We start from the raw sequence: 19859 nt of genomic DNA, 5'->3' as shown, positions 1-19859 counted from the left end.
GAGGGAGGGAGGGAGGGGAGGGAGGGAGGGAGGGAGGGAGGGAGGGAGGGAGGGGAGAAGGGGAGTGGCGGTGAGGGGTCAAGGGGAGGGGAGCGAGAGGGGAGTGAAGTGGGTGGGGGCGGAGAGTGGAGTGTGTGGGGGGAGGGAGGAAGAGGGGGGTGAGGTGGATGGACGGGAGGGGTGGTAGAGGGTAGTGGGGAAGGGGGAGGGAGGGGAGAGGGGGGATGGTGAGAGAGGGGGAAGAGAAGGAGAGGTGGTTGGGGAGGGAGGGGTGTGTGAGTGGGGGAACGGAGAGGTAGGTGGGTGGGGATGGAGAGGGAGGGAGAGGTGGCTGGGTGAGGAGTGAGGGCAAGGGAGAGGAAGAGAGGGAGATGTGGTGAGAGGGGTGGGGGAAGGTGGGAGAGGTGGGTTCGTAGGGACGGAGTGGGGAGAGGGAGGCAAGTGCGGTGAGGTGGCGGGTGGAAAGGGGTGGGTGGACAGGATTACGTGGGAGGGGAGTGTGGGGAGTGGGTGGGAGAAGGGGTGGGTGGGGAGGAGCGGGAGAGGGAGGGACGGAGATAGAAACATTGAAATATAGAAAATAGGTGCAGGTGGAGGCCAGTTAGCCCTTCGAGCGAGCACCACCATTCATTGTGATCACGGCTGATCGTCCACAATCATTAACCCGTGCCTGCCTGCTCCCCATACCCCCTTGATTCCGCTAGCCCCTAAAGCTCTATCTAACCCTCTTTTCAATTCATCAAGTGAAACGGCCTCCATTGCCTTCTGTAGCAGAGAATTCCACAAATTCACGACTCTGTGGGTGAAAAAGTTTTTTCTCATCTCAGTTTTAAATGGCCTCCCCTTTATTCATAGATTGTGTGGCCCCTGGTTCTGGACTCCCCCAACATTGGGAACATTTTTTCTGCATCCAGCTTGTCCAGTCCTTTCATAATTTTGTACGTCTCCATAAGACCCCCTCTCATCCTTCTAAACTCCAGTGAATACAAGCTCAGTCTTTCCAATCTTTCCTCATATGACAGTTTCGCCATCCCGGGGATTAACCTGGTGAACCTACGCTGCGCTGCCTCAATAGCAAATTAGGAGACCAAAATTGCACACGATACTCCAAATATGGTTTCACCAAGGCCCTGTGCAACTGCAGAAGGACGTCTTTACTCCTGTACTCAAATCCTCTCGTTATGAAGGCCAATATGCCATTAATTTTCTTCATTGCCTGCTGAACCTGCATGCTTACTTTCAGTATTGCAAGATAAAGCCAGTAGAGTCCTATCAAAGATAGTCAGAGGCTCTCCAATGAAGTAGACAATAGTTAGGGACCGTTCTCCAGTTGTTAGTAGGATGGTCCAGTTACCTGATAACAGCCCAGAAAAAAACTGACCCTGTATCTGGAGGTATGCCACTCCACACTTCTGTACCTTTTGCCCAATGGGAGAGGAGAGAAGAGAGAGTGGCCGGTGTGCGACTTGTCCTTGATTATGTTGCTGGCCTTGCCGAGGCAGCGTGAGGTGTAGATGGCGACCCCCTCAGATTCCTATTCACTCTTTGCCCCTTCACCTGAAACCTATGTGCTCTGCTCCTCGATTACCCTACTCTGGGCAAGAGACTCTGTGCATCTACCCGATCTATTCCTCACGTGGTTTTGTGCACCTCTATAAGATCGCCCTTCATCCTCCTGCGCTCCAAGGAATAGAGTCCCAGCCTGCCCCAACCTCTCCCTGAAGCTCAGGACCCTCGAGTCCTGACAACATCCTCGTAAATCTTCTCTGTACCCCTTCCAGCTTGACAACATTTTCCCTATAACAAGGTACCCAGAACTGAACACAATACTCTAAATGCGGCCTCACCGACGTCTTATACAACTGCAACTGGAGAAAAGAATAGGAAGAATAAAGAAAAAGAAATGAGAAAAGAGAGAGAAAGTGCGTAAAGGAAGGAAGGTTAAAGAGAAACGGAAGGTGAAGGGGGGAAAGGAGAAAAGAAAAGAACGATAGAGAAAAGAAAGAGAAAACTAGAAAGTGGAGAGGGAAACTGGAAATCGAAAGAAAAAATAGGAAGAAGAAAAGAACAAAGAGTGGCAGAGAAGAGAATGTGAAAGAGAAAGAAGGGAGATAAAACTGGAAGGAGAGAAAGAAAAGAATAGGAAGACGGGAAAGAAGAATGTGGAAGGAGAGGTGATAAAGAGGAAACAGGAAGTTGAAAGTGAGAGAAATAGGCAGGAAAGAGAGAGAACATTGGCTGGAGAGAGAGAGAGAGAGAGAGAGAGAGAGAGAGAGAGAGAGAGAGAGAGAGAGAGAGAGAGAGAGAGAGAGAGAGAGAGAGACAGACAGACAGACAGACAGACAGACAGACAGACAGACAGACAGACAGACAGACAGACAGACAGACAGACAGACAGACAGACAGACAGACAGACAGACAGACAGACAGACAGACAGACAGACAGAAGATTAGAAAAGGAAATCTCAGGACAGACAGAGAAAAATAAAGAGTAAGAAAGGACTCTGGGCAAGAGACTCTGTGCCTCTATTCCTCTCATTATTTTATAAACTATAGAATCGCCCTTCTCCTGCGCTCCAACGATAGAGTCCCAGCCTGCTCGACCTCTCCCTGTAGCCCAGGCCCCTCCAGTCCTGGGCTTGTCCGAATCCCCGAGAAGCAGGCCACTTGTGAGCCGGTTTTTGTGCTCCGCAGGGTGCGAGTTTTATTCCGACGCAGGGAACCACGCGTCCATGATCCAGGGCATCAGGAACAGCGGCGTTCCCAAGTACGTCTTCCGGCATAACGACGCCCAGCATTTGGAACAACTGTTGAGGGAGTCGGACCCGAAGACGCCTAAAATCGTCGCATTCGAGACGGTGCACTCCATGGACGGTAAGCTGCGGGCTGGACGAGTCTGTGTTCCACGTCTGCATGCAGTGTGTGAGGTTGCAGCCCCTGTTCCAATATCTAAAGCGGCTACTCCTTGCCTTCTGGCTCCACCATCCTCATCTTTGGACACCCTGTGCAAAGGGGAGAGAGGGTCGGGCCGAACATGTCAATAGATAATAGACAATAGGTGACAAAATGGATAGGTGACCTTTCAAATCTTTGGTTTTCGAGATCTTACAATAGACAACAGACAATAGACAATAGGTGCAGGAGGAGGCCATTCGGCTCTTTGAGCCAGCACCACCATTCAATGTGATCATGGCTGATCGTTCTCAATCAGTACCCCGTTCCTGCCTTTTCCCCATACCCCCTGACTCAGCTATCCTTAAGAGCTCTATCTAGCTCTCTCTTGAATGCATTCAGAAAATTGGCCTCCACTGCCTTCTGAGGCAGAGAATTCCACAGATTCACAACTCTCTGACTGAAAATGCTTTCCTCATCTCCGTTCCAAATGGCCGATCCCTTATTCTTAAACTGTGGCCCTTGGTTCTGCACTCGGCCAACATTGGGAACATGTTTCCTGCCTCTAACGTGTCCAACCCCTTAATAATCTTATATGTTTCCATAAGATCCCCTCTCATCCTTCTAAATTCCAGTGTATACAAGCCTCGTCGCTCCAGTCTTTCAACATACGACAGTCCCGCCATTTCGGGAATTAACCTAGTAAACCTACGCTACATGCCCTCAATAGCAAGAATATCCTTCCTCAAATTTGGAGACCAAAACTGCACCCAGTACTCCAGGTGCGGTCTCACTAGGGCCCTGTACAACTGCAGAAGAACCTCTTTACTCCTATACTCAACTCCTCTTGTTATGAAGGCCACCATTCCATTGGCTTTCTTCACTTTTCACGCAAAAGGTGGTGGGTGTATGGAATGAGCTGCTGGAGGAGGTCGTTGAGGCTGGGACAATCCCAACGTTTAAGAAATAGTTAGACATGGCTAGGACATGTTTGAAGGGATATGGACCAAACGCAGGTGGGACAAATGTAGCTGGGATAAGTTGGCGGTTGTGGGTAAGTTGGGCCTTCTTGTTATGAAGGCCAACATTCCATTGGCTTTCTTCACTGCCTGCTGTACCTGCATGCTTCCTTTCACTGACTGATGCACTAGGACACCCAGATCTCGTTGTACGTCCCTTTTTCCTAACTTGACACCATTCAGATAATAATCTGTCTTCTTATTCTTACCACCAAAGTGGATAACCTCACACTTATCCACATTAAACTGCATCTGCCATGCATCCGCCCACTCACACAACCTGTCCAAGTCACCCTGCAATCGTATTGAACCATATAAGATTATGAAAGGATTGGACACGTTAGAGGCAGGAAACATGTTCCCAATGTTGGGAACCAGGGGCGACAGTTTAAGAATAAGGGGTCGGCCATTTCGAACGGAGATGAGGATTGTAAATCTGTGGAATTCTTTGCCTCAGAAGGCAGTGGGGGCCAATTCTCTGGATGCTTTCGAGAGAGCCAGATAGAGCTCTTAAAGATAGTGGAGTCAGGGCGTATGGGTAGAAGGCAGGAACGGTGTACTGATTGTGAATGATCAGCCATGATCACATGGAATGGAGGTGCTGGCTCAAAGGGCCGAATGGCCTCCTCCTGCACCTATTGTCTATTATCTTCGATTTCTTCCCACACTCCAAATACGTATAGGTTTGCAGGTTAATTGGCTTGGTATAAATGCAAATTGTTCTTAGTGTGTGTAGGATAGTGTTAGTGTGCGGGGATCGCTGGTCGGCGTGGACTCGGTGGGCCGTAGGGCCAGTTCCGCGCTGTATCTCTAAACTAAACTAAAGCTAAATTGAACTTCGTATTAACTAAAGCTAATACATACAGGTTTGCATGTTAATTGGCTTGGTATAAATGTAAATTGTCCCTAGTGTGTGTGTGTGTGTGTGTGTGTGTGTGTAGTGTTAATGTATGGGGTGATCGCTGGTCAATAGACAATAAACAACAGACAATAGGTGCAGGAGTAGGACATTCGGCCCTTCGAGCCAGCACCGCCATTCACCGTGATCATGGCTGATCATCAACAATCCTTACCCCGTTCCTGCCTTCTCCCCATATCCCTTGACTCCACAATCACTAAGAGCACTATTTAACTCTCTCTTGAAAGCATCCAGTGAATTGGTCTCCACTGCCTTCTGAGGCCGAGAGTTCCACGGCATCGCAACTCTCTGAGTGAAAAGGGTTTTCCTCATCTCCGTTCTAAATAGCCTAATTCCTTATTCTTAAACTGTGGCCCCTGGTTCTGGACTCCCCCAACATCGGGAACATGTTAACCTGCAAACCTGTATGTATTAGCTTTAATAATAGAAACATAGAAACTAGGTGCAGAGGAAGCCATTTGCCCCATCGAGCCAGTACCGCCATTCGTTGTGATCATGGCTGATCGTCCACAATCAGTAACCCGTGCCTGCATTCTCCCCATATCCCTTAATTCCACTAGCCCCGAGAGCTCTATCTAACTCTCTCTTAATTTCATCCAGTAATTTGGCCTCCACTGCCCTCTGTGGCAGAGAAATCCACAAATTCACAACTTTCTGGGTCAAAAAGTTTTTTCTCACCTCAGATTTAAATGGCCTCCCCTTTATTCTTAGACTGTGTGGCCCCTGGTTCTGGACTCCCCCAACATTAGGAACATTTTTCCTGCATCTAGCTTGTCCAGTCCTTTTATAATTTTATATGTCTCTATGAGATCCCCTCTCATCCTTCTAAACTCCAGCCCGTAGCGTGTCCAATCCCTTAATAATCTTATCTGTTTCAATAAGATCCCCTCTCAGCCTTCTAATTTCCAGAGTATACAAGGCAGGTAGTGGTTGGGTTGCTGCTGGGCCTGGCCAAGCTGGCCCTCCGCGAGTCACGGCGCCAGGCGGAAGAGGACTCTGCCCGAGCCAGCTGCCTGCCCCTTGTCCGAGGTTACGTCCGCGCCCGGGTGGTGTTAGAGCGGGTCTACGCGCTGCCCATGTCACCCTGGGGGATTTCCGGTTCCGCTGGGCACCGGAAAGAGAGGTTTTTTTGCTGGTTACAGTCATTGCCTGCTATGAATATTATTAGCCATTTATTTAATTCTGTTACAAGTGAGCTCGATTTTGTTATCTAAAGGGTCACAAATGACACTGAATGCTGTACATTCATCACAAACATTCACATAGAGTGCAATGATGAAGCAGCTGACAATATTTGGACAACAGTCTCTGTACTGGGTTATTATTGCAACAATGTTCTAGGATTAATACATTTGGGATTTCAACAATTGCAACCATTTTTCTTTGTACAACAAATGTTTGAGGCCAAATAAAAGTTTTCTCGCATTCCAATTTTACTTGGGCTTTGGGGTCAGACTTGAACAATTACTGCTTGGCTCTGGTGGCCAGTTCTTCATACAAACACTTCTTCAGTTAAGCTCTCTTGTCCAATACTTTAATGAGGTTACAAATTGACGTTTTCCAAATGCACTGCCATTGTGATTTTATTTGACATGAAGTGTAAGATAGTTGTATGTGTCACAAAATGCTGGAGTAACTCAGCGGGTCAGGAAGCATCTCTGGAGAGAAGGAATGGAGAGAAGAATTTAGAAGGATGAGAGGAGATCTTATCGAAACGTATAAGATTATTAAGGGGTTGGACACGTTAGAGGCAGGGAACATGTTCCCAATGTTGGGGGAGTCCAGAACAAGGGGTAGTTTAAGTTTAAGAATAGGGGGTAGGCCATTTAGAACTGTGATGAGGAAAAACTTTTTCAGTCGGAGAGTTGTAAATCTGTGGAATTCTCTGCCTCAGAAGGCAGTTGAGGCCAGTTCTCTGAATGCATTCAAGAGAGAGCTAGATAGAGCTCTTAAGGATAGCGGAGTCAGGGGGTATGGGGAGAAGGCAGGAACGGGGTACTGATTGAGAATGATCAGCCATGATCACATTGAATGGCGGTGCTGGCTCGAAGGGCCGAATGGCCTCCTCCTGCACCTATTGTCTATTGTCTATAAGAAAGTTGTATAATAGTTTATTGTTTGTCTTGCATTATGGTGGTGGGTTCTGATTTGGTTTTATTGTATTGTATATATTATTGCAATATTTGAAGAAATATTTTTGATTAATTTTTAAAAATGGAGGTTGCCCTGTGAAACCGAGATGAACTTCCCTCTCCTCCCTATCACCCCTCCGCTCGGCCATGGTGGCGCAGCGGTAGAGTTGCTGCCTTACCGGAATGCATTCAAGAGAGAGCTAGATAGAGCTCTTAAGGATAGCGGAGTCAGGGGGTATGGGGAGAAGGCAGGAACGGGGTGCTGATTGAGAATGATCAGCCATGATCACATTGAATGGCGGTGCTGGCTCGATGAGCCGAATGGCCTCCACCTCCACCTATTGTCTATTGTCTATTACAGCGCTTGCAGCGCCAGAGACCCGGTTTCGATCCCGACCACTGGTGCTGTCTGTACGGAGTTTGTATCTTCTCCCCGTGACCATGGGGGTATTCTCGGAGAAACTGACTCATAATAGTCATAGAGTGACTGATACAGTGTGGAAACAGGCCCTTCGGCCCAACGTCCCACAACGGCCAACTTATCAAAGCTACATTTGTCCCACCAGCCTGCATTTGAGCCATATCCCTTCAAACATGTCCTATCCATGTACCTGTCTAACTATTTCTTAAACGTTGGGATTGTCCCAGCCTCAACGACCTCCTCCAGCAGCTCGTTCCATTCACCCACCACCTTTTGCGTGAAAAGTGAAGAAAGCCACTGGAATGTTGGCCTTCGTAACAAGAGGAGTTGAGCATAGGAGCAAAGAGGTCCTTCTGCAGTTGTACAGGGCCCTAGTGAGACCGCACCTGGAGTACTGTATCCAGTTTTGGTCTCCAAATTGGAGAAGGATATTCTTGCTATTGAGGGCGTGCAGCTTAGGTTTACTAGGTTAATTCCCGGAATGGCGGGACTGTCATATGTTGAAAGACTGGAGCGACTAGGCTTGTATACACTGGAATTTAGAAGGATGAGAGGAGATCTTATCGAAACATATAAGACTATTAAGGGGTTGGACAAGTTAGAGGCAGGAAACACGTTCCCAATGTTCGGGTAGTCCAGAACAAGGGGCCGCAGTTTAAGAATAAGGGGTTAGAACGGAGATGAGGAAAAACATTTTCAGTCAGAGAGTTGTAAATCTGTGGAATTCTCTGCCTCTGAAGGCAGTGGAGGCCAATTCTCTGAATGCATTCAAGAGAGAGCTGGATAGAGCTCTTAAGGATCGCGGAGTCAGGGGGTTTGGGGAGAAGGGAGGAACGGGGTACTGATTGAGAATGATCAGCCATGATCACATTGAATGGTGGTGCTGGCTCGAAGGGCCGAATGGCCTACTCCTGCACCTATTGTATATTGTCTAAAAGGTTAACCCTCAGGTTCCTATCAAATCTTTTCCCCTTCATCTATGTCCTCTGGTCCTCGTTCCCATACTCTGGGCAAGAGACTCCGCGCATCTACCCGATCTATTCCTCTCGTGGTTTTTATACAATTTCATGATCTTCGGTTTCCTCCCACACTCCAAACACATACCGGTATCTGACTGCGACGCTGTGCGCCACCCATTGCCCAGTCGCCCTTCAAGCACTCCGTGAGGGTTTTTTCTGTTTTCTGTCGCCCAGGAGCGATCAGCCCCCTGGAGGAGTTGTGCGACGTCGCTCACAAGTACGGGGCCATCACGTTCGTGGACGAGGTGCACGCGGTGGGACTGTACGGGCGTGAAGGCGCGGGCATCGGCGAGCGGGACGGCATCCAGCACAAGTTGGACATCGTCTCGGGAACCCTCGGTAAGTCAGCGCCAATCTTCCTCGACTGCCCCCACCGGTGGAAGCGTCCTCTCCACATTCATTCTGACCAGACCTTTCACTATTCGGTTAACTTAGTTAAACATAGAAATCAGGTGCAGGAGGAGGCCATTTGGGCCTTCGAGGCAGCGCCGCAATTCATTGTGATCATATCATCATATCATCATATCATATATATACAGCCGGAAACAGGCCTTTTCGGCCCTCCAAGTCCGTGCCGCCCAGCGATCCCCGTACATTAACACTATCCTACACCCACTAGGGACAATTTTTACATTTACCCAGCCAATTAACCTACATACCTACATGGCCAACAATGTCCCAGCTGCACCAGTCCCACTTGCCTGCGCTTGGTCCATAACCCCCCAAACCTGTCCCATCCATGTACCTGTCCAACTGTTTCTTAAACTACGGGATAGTCCCAGCCTCGACTACCTCATCTGGCAGCTTGTTCCATACACCCATCCCATTACCCTCCAAACCTGTCCTATCCATGTACCTGTCCAACTGTTTCTTAAACTATGGGATAGTCCCAGCCTCCACTACCTCCTCTGGCAGCTTGTTCCATACACCCATTCCATTACCCTCCAAACCTGTCCCTATCCATGTACCTGTCCAACTGTTTCTTAAACTATGGGATAGTCCCAGCCTCGAGTACCTCCTCTGGCAGCTTGTTCCATACACCCACCACCCTCTGTGTGAAAACGTTACGCCTCGGATTCCTATTAAATCTTTTCCCCTTCGCCTTGAACCTATGTCCTCTGGTCCCTGTTTCACCTACTCTGGGTAAAAGATTGTGCATCTACCCGATCTATTCCTCTCATGATTTTGTATACCTCTATAAGACCTCCCCTCATTCTCCTGCGCTCCATGGAATAGAGACCCAGCCTACTCAACCTCTCCCTATAGCTCACACCCTCTAGTCGTGGCAACATCCTCGTAAATCTTTTCTGAACCCTTTCAAGCTTGACAATATCTTTCCAAAAACATGGTGCCCAGAACTGAACACAACATTCTACATGCGGTCTCATCAACGTCTTATACAACTGCAACATGACCTCCCAACTTCTACACTTAATACTCTGACTGATGAAGGCCAAAGTGACTAAAGCCTTTTTGACCACCTTATCCACCTGCGACTCGACCTTCAAGGAACCATGCACCTGTACTCCTAGATCCCTCTGCTCGACAACACTCCCCAGAGCCCAACCATTCACAGTGTAGGTCCTGCCCTTGTTAGACATCCCAAAATGCAACACCTCACACTTCTCTGTATTAAATGCCATCAACCATTCCTCCGCCCATCTGGCCAATCGATTTAGATCCTTCTGTGATCGTTCACAACCATCTTCGCTACCTGCAAAACCACTCACTTTTGTATCATCAGCAAACACTGCTAATCTTGCTAATCGTGTCTGTTCTCATCCAAATCATTGATGTAGATGACAAACAGTAACGGCCCAGCACCGAACCCTGAGGCACACCACTAGTCACAGGCCTCCAGTCCGAGAAGCAACCTTCCGCCATCACCCTCTGCTTCCTTCCATGACGCCAATTTGCTATCTCTTTGCTATCTGTCCAATCCTTTAAGAATTTTATATCTATATACTAAAACTCTCGGTTGTTTGTTTGTTTGTTTGTTCCTGAACTACAGCCAAAACGGTGCACGATAGCGCGACAATTTTAGGCCCACCTTACTCCCTTTGGTGCTAATGGAAGAAGTTTCATTGAAATCGGTGTTATATATTTTTAAGTTAATCACGTTTTAAAGTTTAAATCTATCTCCTGGGGAGGGAGGATAAGGGCGGGTTGAGGGGGTGGAATGCGGGGGAGGGAAGCGGGTAGGTGGAGGGGATAGAGGATTGAAGGGGGTGGAGTGGGGGACGGGAAAGGGGGAGGGAGAGAGGGGCGGGGGAAGGGGAGATGGGGGATGGCGAGGGAGGGGGGGTCGAGATGGGGTAGCGGAAGCGGGTAGGGAGAGGGGGGGATGGGGAGGGGAGGAGAAGGTAAGGGGGATTGACGATTGGAGTGCGGGGGGGAGGGGAAGCGGAGGGGAAAGGGAGGGGGATGGGGCGGGGGAAGGGGAGATGTGGGAGGGGATGGGGGGAGGGGGGAGGAGTGGGGAGGGGAGGGGGAGGGAGGAGGAGGAAGGGGGGGAGGGAAGGGGGGAGGAGTGGGAGATTTTAGATTTAGATTTAGATTTAGAGATACAGCGCGGAAACAGGCCCTTCGGCCCACCGGGTCCGCGCCGCCCAGCGATCCCTGCACATTAACACTATCCTACACATACTAGGGAATTTTAAAAAAAAATTACATTTGCCCAGCCAATTAACCTACATACCTGTACGTCTTTGGAGTGGGGGGACAATGGACAATAGGTCAGGAGGAGGCCATTCGCCCTTCGAGCCAGCACCGCCATTCAATGTGATCATGGCCGATCATTCTCAATCAGTACCCCGTGGGGTGGAGTGCGAGGGAGGAGGAGGAGGAGGAAAGGGGAGGAGGGGGGTGGATTGCGGGGGGAGGAGGTAGGGGGAGGAGGGGTGGGGTGCAGGGGGAGATGGGGGGAGGGGGGGACTGGGGTGGAGTGAGGAGGAAGGGGAAGGAGGGGGTGGGGTGCGGGGGGGAGGAGGAGGTGGAAGGGGGAGGAGGGGGTGGAGTGAGGAGGGAGGAGGTGGAGGAGGCGGGAGGGAGGAGATGGGGGGAGGGGGATGGGGAGGGGTTTGGGAGGGGGGGTGGAGATGAGGCAGGAGAGAGGGAGGGAGCAGGTGGAAGGGGGAGGAGGGGGAGGTAGGAGGAGAGGAAGGGGGGAGGAGGGGGTTGAGAATTAACCTGGAGGGGAGGGGGGAGGAGAGTGTGCGGCACCAATGCAGGAGTGATTTGGGCCCAACGGGTCCAGTTGGAGGTTGCAGCGCCAGTCTAAAGACCAACGTTGTCGCGGTTTTTGCAGGGGAAGGCGTTCGGCTGCGTTGGGAGGTTACATCGCCGGGACCGCGTCGCTGGTGGACGCCGTGCGCTCCTACCGCCGCCGGCTTCATCTTCACCACGGCGCTGGCCTCCCATGGTGTTGGCCGGAGCGCTGGAGTCGGTGCGGTTACTCCGGGGCGAGGAGGGAGCCCGGCTCAGGCGTTCCCACCAGCGCAACGTCCGACACCTCAGAGGCCTGTTGCTCGACGCCGGGCTGCCCGTGATCAACTGCCCCAGTCACATCATCCCCATACATGTGAGTGAGTGAGGGAGGGAGGGTGAGAGGGGAGGGGAGGTGGATGGAGGGACAGAGAGAGTGGGGAGGGGGGGAAGAGAGAGGAGAGAGAGAGAGAGAGAGAGAGGAGAGAGAGATAGAGAGAGGAGAGAGAGAGGGTGGGTGGAGGGAGGGAGAGAGAGAGAGAGAGGGGGTGGGTAGGGGAGGAGGATAGGCGGAAGAGAGAGAGAGAGAGAGAGAGAGAGAGAGAGAGAGAGAGAGTGAGAGAGAGAGAGAGAGAGCTGAGAGAGAGCGATGAGTGAGAGAGAGAGAGAAGAGAGTAAGAGAGAGAGGAGAGAGAGAGAGAGCGAGAGAGAGAGAGAGGAGATGAGAGAGTGAGGCAGTGAGAGAGAGGGGGAAAAATAGGGAGAGAGAGAGAGAGGAAGTGAGAGTGAGAGAGAGGGAATGAGCTAAGGGGGAGGGAGAGGGAAGAGGGTGTGGGGGGAAAGAAGGAGGGGTCACTTGTCATGGAGTCCCGCCCGTCTCTCCCGTAGGTGGGCGATGCGGAGAAGAACACGGAGTTGTCCAACATCATGATGAGACGGCACGGCATCTACGTCCAGGCCATCAACTACCCGACCGTCCACGGGGGGAGGAGCTCCTTCGCCTCGCCCCCTCCCCGCACCACGAACCCGGGATGATGGGGCACTTTTGTGGGTGAGTGCGGCAGAACCACGTGCATTAGTGTGAGGTTATTCACTTTGGAAGTAAGAATAGAAAGGCAGATTATTGTCTGAATGGTGTCAAGTTAGGAGGAGGGGGAGTTCAACGAGATCTGGGTGTCCTAGTGCATCAGTCAATGAAAGGAAGCATGCAGGTACAGCAGGCAGTGAAGAAAGCCAATGGAATGTTGGCCTTCATAACAAGAGAGTTGAGTATAGGAGCAAAGAGGTCCTTCTACAGTTGTACCGGGCCCTGGTGAGACCGCACCTGGAGTACTGTGTGCAGTTTTGGTCTCCAAATTTGAGGAAGGATATTCTTGCTATGGAGGGCGTGCAGCGTAGGTTCACTAGGTTAATCCCCGGAATGGCGGGACTGTCGTATGTTGAAAGGCTGGAGCGATTGGGCTTGTATACACTGGAATTAGAAGGATGAGGGGGGATCTTATTGAAACATATAAGATAATTAGGGGATTGGACACATTAGAGGCAGGAAACATGTTCCCAATGTTGGGGGAGTCCAGAACAAGGGGCCACAGTTTAAGAATAAGGGTTAGGCCATTTAGAACGGAGATGAGGAAGAACTTTTTCAGTCACAGCGTGGTGAAGGTGTGGAATTCTCTGCCTCAGAAGGCAGTGGAGGCCAGTTCGTTGGATGGTTTCAAGAGAGAGCTGGATAGAGCTCTTAAGGATAGCGGAGTCAGGGGGTATGGGGAGAAGGCAGGAACGGGGTACTGATTGAGAGTGATCAGCCATGATCGCATTGAATGGCGGTGCTGGCTCGAAGGGCTGAATGGCCTCCTCCTGCACCTATTGTCTATTGTCTATTATCATCCCTTCAGAGTCGACACAACATGCCAGGGGTAACTCAGCGGGTCAGGCAGCATCTCGGGGGGAGAAGGAACGGGCGACGTTTCGGGTCGAGACCCTTCTTCAGACTGATGTCAGGGGAGGGGGGCGGGACAAAGACAGGATGTAGTCAATAGACATTTTCGTCACCTCCAACGGGACCCCACCACTGGCCACATCTTCCCATCTCCTCCCCTTTCTGCTTTCTGTAGAGACTGTTCCCTCCAAAACTCCCTGGTCCACTCGTCCCACCCAAACCACCCCCTCCCGAGGTACTTTCCCCTGCAACCTCAGGAGATGCAACACCTGTCCCTTTACCTCCCCCCTCGACTCAATAGACAATAGACAATAGGTGCGGGAGGAGGCCATTCGGCCCTTCGAGCCTGTACGTACCGCCATTCAATGTGATCATGGCTGATCATTCTCAATCAGTACCCCGTTCCTGCCTTCTCCCCATACCCCATGACTCTGCTATCCTTAGGAGCTCTATCTAGCTCTCTCTTGAATGCATTCAGAGAATTGGCCTCCACTGCCTTCTGAGGCAGAGAATTCCACAGGTTCACAACTCTCTGACTGAAAAAGTTTTTCCTCATCTCAGTTCTAAATGGCCTACCCCTTATTCTTAAGCTGTGTGTGGCCCCTTGTTCTGGACTCCCCCAACATCGGGAACACGTTTCCTGCCTCTAACGTGTCCAACCCCTTAATAATCTTATACGTGTCCAACCCCTTAATAATCTCCTCTCATCCGTCTAAATTCCAGTGTATACAAGCCTAGTCGCTCCAGTCTTTCAACATATGACAGTCCCGCCATTCCGGGAATTAACCAAGTAAACCAACGCCGCACGCCCTCAATAGCAAGAATATTGTAATCGGAGATAGAAAGACTAGCGGGAGAACTGGGAAGGGGGAAAGCCAGGACTATATGAAGTTGGAGAAGTCAACGTTCATACCGCTGGGGTGTAAACTACCCAAGCGAAATATGAGGTGCTGTTCCTCCAATTCGTGCTGGGCCTCAGTCTGTCATTGGAGGAGGCCCAGGACAGAAAGGTCAGATTGGGAGTGGGAGGGGGGAGTTGAAGTGCTCAGCCTCCGGGAGATCAGGTTGGTTGAGATGGGCTGAGCCGAGGTGTTCAGCGAAACGATCGCCGAGCCTGCACGTGGTCTCGCCGATGTACAGGAGTTGACATCTGGAGCAGCGGATACAGTAGATGAGGTTGGAGGAGGTGCAGGTGAACGTCTGCCTCACCTGGAAAGACTGTTTGGGTCCTTGGATGAAAGGTACAGCAGACAGCGAAGAAAGCCAATGGAATGTTGGCCTTCATAACAAGAGGAGTTGAGTATAGGAGCAAAAAGGTCCTTCTGCAGTTGTACAGGGCCCTAGTGAGACCGCACCTGGAGTACTGTGTGCAGTTTTGGTCTCCAAATTTGAGGAAGGATATTCTTGCTATTGAGGGCGTGCAGCGTAGGTTTACTAGGTTAATTCCCGGAAAGACGGGAGTGTCATATGTTGAAAGACTGGAGCGAATAGGCTTGTATACACTGGAATTTAGAAGGATGAGAGGAGATCTTATCGAAATGTATAAGATTATTAAGGGGTTGGGCACGTTAGAGGCAGGAAACATGTTCCAAATGTTGGGGGAATCCAGAACCAGGGGCCGCAGTTTAAGAATAAGGGGTAGGCCATTTAGAACTGAGATGAGAAAAAAAATTTCAGTCAGAGAGTTGTGAATCTGTGGAAATCTCTGCCTCGGAAGGCAGTGCAGGCCAATTCTCTGAATGTATTCAAGAGAGAGCTGGATAGAGCTCTTAAGGATAGCAGAGTCAGGGGGTACGGGGTACTGATTGAGAATGATCGGCCATGATCACATTGAATGGTGGTGCTGGCTCAAAGAGCCGAATGGCCTCCTCCTGCACCTATTGTCTATTGTCTATTGAGTCGAGGGGGGAGGTAAAGGGACAGGTGTTGCATCTCCTGAGGTTGCAGGGGAAAGTACCTGGGGAGGGGGTGGTTTGGGCGGGGAGGGACGAGTGGACCAGGGAGCTTTGGAGGGAACAGTCTCTACAGAAAGCAGAAAGGGGGGGAGATGGGAAGATATGGCCAGTGGTGGGGTCCCGTTGGAGGTGACGAAAATGTTGGAGGATAATATGTTGTATGCGATGGCTGATGGGGTGGAAGGATTATTATTACATTACCAGACCAAGTGGTCCCGTTGGGCCCAAACCTCTCCTGCATTGGTGCAGCACCCTCTCCTCTCCCACACCCCCTCTACACCTCCATTCCCCCCCTCCCCCCTCCCATCCCCCCCTCCTCCTCCCCTCCCCCTCCCTCCACACCCCTTCCCACCCCCCTTCCTCTCACCCCCAACTCCATCCCCCTCAACCCTACTTATCCTCCCTCCCACCCTCCCCCTCCCCCTCCCTCCCTAGGAGATAGATTTAAACTTTAAAAGGTGAATAACTAAAAATATCACACTGATTTCAATGAAACGTCTTCCATTAGCACCAAAGGGATGACGGTGAGTAAGGTGGGCCTAAAATTGTCGCGCTATCGTGTACCGTTTTGGCTGTAGTTCAGGAACAAACAAACAAACAAACGAGAGTTTTAGTGTGTAGATAGATTCTTGCATGTTTGTGTGACCGCATTTAGAATACAGATGCTCCTCGACGTACGATGCTTCGACTTACGATATTGCACGAAGGTGCAAAGGCGATACACGTCAGGCAGAAACCATTCATCGAATATTGAACTTTCATTGTTTCCCGGGCTAGCCATAGGCAGTGTGATTCTCTCTGTGATGGCTCTGATGTTTGGTAGGTTAGGTGTATTAAATGCATTTTCGACTAACGATATTTTCCGATTTACGATGCATTTATCGGAACGCAACCCCATCGTAAGTCTGTATCGTGTTCGGTTCTGGGCACCATGTTATAGGAAAGATATTGTCAAGCTTGCCAATTTTGGGGTAGTCCAGAACCAGGGCCCACACAGTCAAAGAATAAAGGGGAAGCCATTTAAAACTGAGGTGAGAAGAAACTTTTTCAGTTATGAATTTGTGGAATTCTCTGCCACAGAGGGCAGCGGAGGCCAATTCACTGGATGAATTTGAGAGAGAGTCAGATAGAGCTCTAGGGGCTAGCGGAATCAAGGGATATGGGGAGAAGGCAGGAACGGGTTATTGATTGTGGACGGTCAGCCGCGATCACAGTGAATTGTGCAGTGCTGGCTCGAGGGGCCAAATGGCCTCCTCCTGCACCTATTTTCTATGTTTCTATGTTTCTGAAAGCTTATATCTTGTAAACTTGTGAACCACCTCCGTCGCTTGAATCCAGTGATTGATCCAACACAATGATCTTCTCGTTGCAGAGAGCCTGCTTGGTGCTTGGAATGGCCTTGGGCTCCCCTCCCAACGCCTGCCTTCGGCAGCCTGTACCTTCTGTCACCAGCCCCTGCACTTTGAGCTGATGAGCGAATGGGAACAATCCTATTTCGGTGGAGCAAAGGGTCAGTACGTCACAGCATGTGCCTAATCGGACGGCTGTAGCAGTTCAATACAGGGCAGTAATCAAACAAAGCCCTGTGTAGCTAATACACCCCATGCACATTGCTTTAACACTGATACACCCCTCTCCGTAACTCTTATGCACCCCTATAGTTTTTGGTCTTTTTTTCACCCCAGCAGTATGAACATTGACTTCTCTAACTTCAGATAGTCCCTGTTTCCTCTCTCTGTCCCTCCCCTTCCCAGTTCTCCCACCAGTCTTACTGTCTCCAACTACATTCTATCTCTGTCACACCCCATCCCCTGACATCAGTCTGAAGAAGGGTCTCGACCCATTCCTTCTCTCCCGAGATGCTGCCTGACCCGCTGAGTTACCCCAGCATTTTGCGTCTACATTCGATTTTAACCAGCATCTGCAGTTTTTTTTCTGACACTTATACACCCCACACTGTAACACTGACACACCCCACACTGTAACACTGATACACCCCACACTGTAACGCTGATACACCCCACACTGTAACACTGATACACCCCACACTGTAACACTGATACACCCCACACTGATACGCCCCACACTGTAACACTGATACACCCCACACTGTAACACTGACACACCCCACACTGTAACACTGATACACCCCACACTGTAACACTGATACATCCCACACTGTAACACTGATACACCCCACACTGATATGCCCCACACTGTAACACTGATACACCCCACACTCTCACACTGACACACCCCACACTGCAACAGATACACCCCACACTCTCACACTGATACACCCCACACTCTAACACTGATACACCCTACACTGTAACACTGATACGCCCCACACTGTAACACCGACACACCCCACACTGTAACACTGATACACCCCACACTGTAACACTGATACACCCCACACTGTAACACAGATACACCTCACACTCTCACACTGATACACCCCACACTCTAACACTGATACATCCCACACTGTAACACTGATACACCCCACACTCTAACACTGATACACACCACACTGTAACACTGATACGCCCCACACTGTAACACCGACACACCCCACACTGTAACACTGATACACCCCACACTGTAACACTGATCCACCCCACACTGTAACACTGATACCCCCCACACTGTAACACTGATACACCCCACAGTGACACTGATACACCCCACACTGTAACACTGATACATCCCACACTGTAACACCGACACACCCCACACTGTGATACTGATACACCCCACACTGTGACACTGATACACCCCACACTGTAACACTGATACACCCCACACTGTAACACTGACACGCCCCACACTGTAACACTGATACGCCCCACACTGTAACACTGATACACCCCACACTGTCACACTGGTACCCCCCTCAACATAACATTGATACACCCCACACTCTAACATTGAAACCCCCCTCACTCTAACACTGATACACCCCACACCTCTCACGACAACGTATACTCCTTCTCTGTATAACACTCTACTCTGCCCCTCTCCTTATATTTTACTGCTGAATTTACAACTCCTTGGATCACCATCTTAAATTGCATTTCACCCCTCAAAGCCAAAAACTATTTTCTGAACTGCTTTCCTTTGTCCAAGCTTTGCCTCTCTATTAAAGAACTGAGTGAATTATTTTGCAGTGGTGTGCCTATCTTTTAGATATACACAGATCAGCCAAACTATTATGACCACTGACAGGCGAAGTGAATAACATTGATTGTCTTGTTACAATGTCACCTGTCAAGGGGTGGCATATATGAGGCAGCAAGTGAACAGTCAGTTCTTGAGGTTGACGTGTTGGATGCTGGAGAAATGGGCAGGAGTAAAGACCTGAGCGACTTTGACAAGGGCCAAGTTGTTATGGCCAGACGACTGGGTCAGAGCATCTCTGAAACGACAAGGCTTGTGGGGTGCTCCCGGTCAGCAGTGGTGAGTACCGACCGACAGTGGTCCGAGGAGGGCCAAACCACAAACCGGCGACAGACAGGGTGTTGGGCGCCCAAGGCTCATCGATGCGCGAGGGCAACGAAGGCTATCCCGTCTGGTCCGAACCGACAGAAGGTCGACTGTGGCACAAGTCACAGAAATTTTTAATGGTGGTCACGGGAGGAATGTGTCACAATAGACAGTGCATCGCACCCTGCTGCGTATGGGGCTGCACACGGAGGACCAACAGCATATTAGGCAGGTGGTCATAATGTTTTGGCTCATCAGGTCATAATGTTTTGGCTGAACGCTGTATCTTTCGATCCGTTCACGTTTGGGGCAGTACATTAGCGCACCGGTGGAGTTGCTGCCTCACAGCGGAAGAAACCCTGTAATTGGCAGTAAAGAAAGCAATGCTTGCATTTATTTCAAGAGGACTTCTCAACCATAGGCAATAGGTGCAGGAGGAGGCCATTCAGCCCTTCGAGCAAGCACCGCCATTCAATGTGATCATGGCTGATCATTCTCAATCAGTACCCCGTTCCTGCCTTCTCCCCATACCCCCTGACTCCACTATCCTTAAGAGCTATATCTAGCTCTCTCTTGAATGCATTCAGAGAATTGGCCTCCACTGCCTTCTGAGGCAGTGAATTCCACAGATTCACAACTCTCTGACTGAAAAAGTTTTTCCTCATCTCAGTTCTAAATGGCCTACCCCTTATTCTTAAACTGTGGCCCCTTGTTCTGGACTCCCCCAACATTGGGAACATTGGGAACATGTTTCCTGCCTCTAACGTGTCCAACCCCTTAATAATCTTATACGTTTCGATAAGATCCCCTCTCATCCTTCTAAATTCCAGTGTATACAAGCTTAGTCGCTCCAGTCTTTCAACATATGAC

General features: G+C 50.2%; 1 protein-coding gene across 1 annotated transcript in view; it reads left to right on the top strand.

Moving 5' to 3' along the window:
* The window catches only part of LOC144611158 (5-aminolevulinate synthase, erythroid-specific, mitochondrial-like), a 25644-nt gene extending 6992 nt beyond the window's left edge, over window positions 1-18652 (top strand). Inside the window, 9 exon segments of the mRNA XM_078430219.1 lie at window positions 2695-2874; window positions 8577-8745; window positions 11716-11782; window positions 11784-11813; window positions 11815-11982; window positions 12495-12582; window positions 12585-12653; window positions 14582-14586; window positions 16875-18652. Of these exon segments, the coding sequence (XP_078286345.1) occupies window positions 2695-2874; window positions 8577-8745; window positions 11716-11782; window positions 11784-11813; window positions 11815-11982; window positions 12495-12582; window positions 12585-12653; window positions 14582-14586; window positions 16875-17036 (938 nt within the window). The 3' untranslated portion in view covers window positions 17037-18652.
* The last annotated feature ends 1207 nt before the right edge of the window (window positions 18653-19859 follow it).

The sequence above is a fragment of the Rhinoraja longicauda genome, chromosome 39, assembly GCF_053455715.1.
Source record: "Rhinoraja longicauda isolate Sanriku21f chromosome 39, sRhiLon1.1, whole genome shotgun sequence".
NCBI classification, from domain to species: Eukaryota; Metazoa; Chordata; class Chondrichthyes; order Rajiformes; family Arhynchobatidae; genus Rhinoraja; species Rhinoraja longicauda.
The sequence above is the reverse complement of the archived record's forward strand: the minus strand, read 5'-3'. Positions and strand labels throughout refer to the sequence as shown.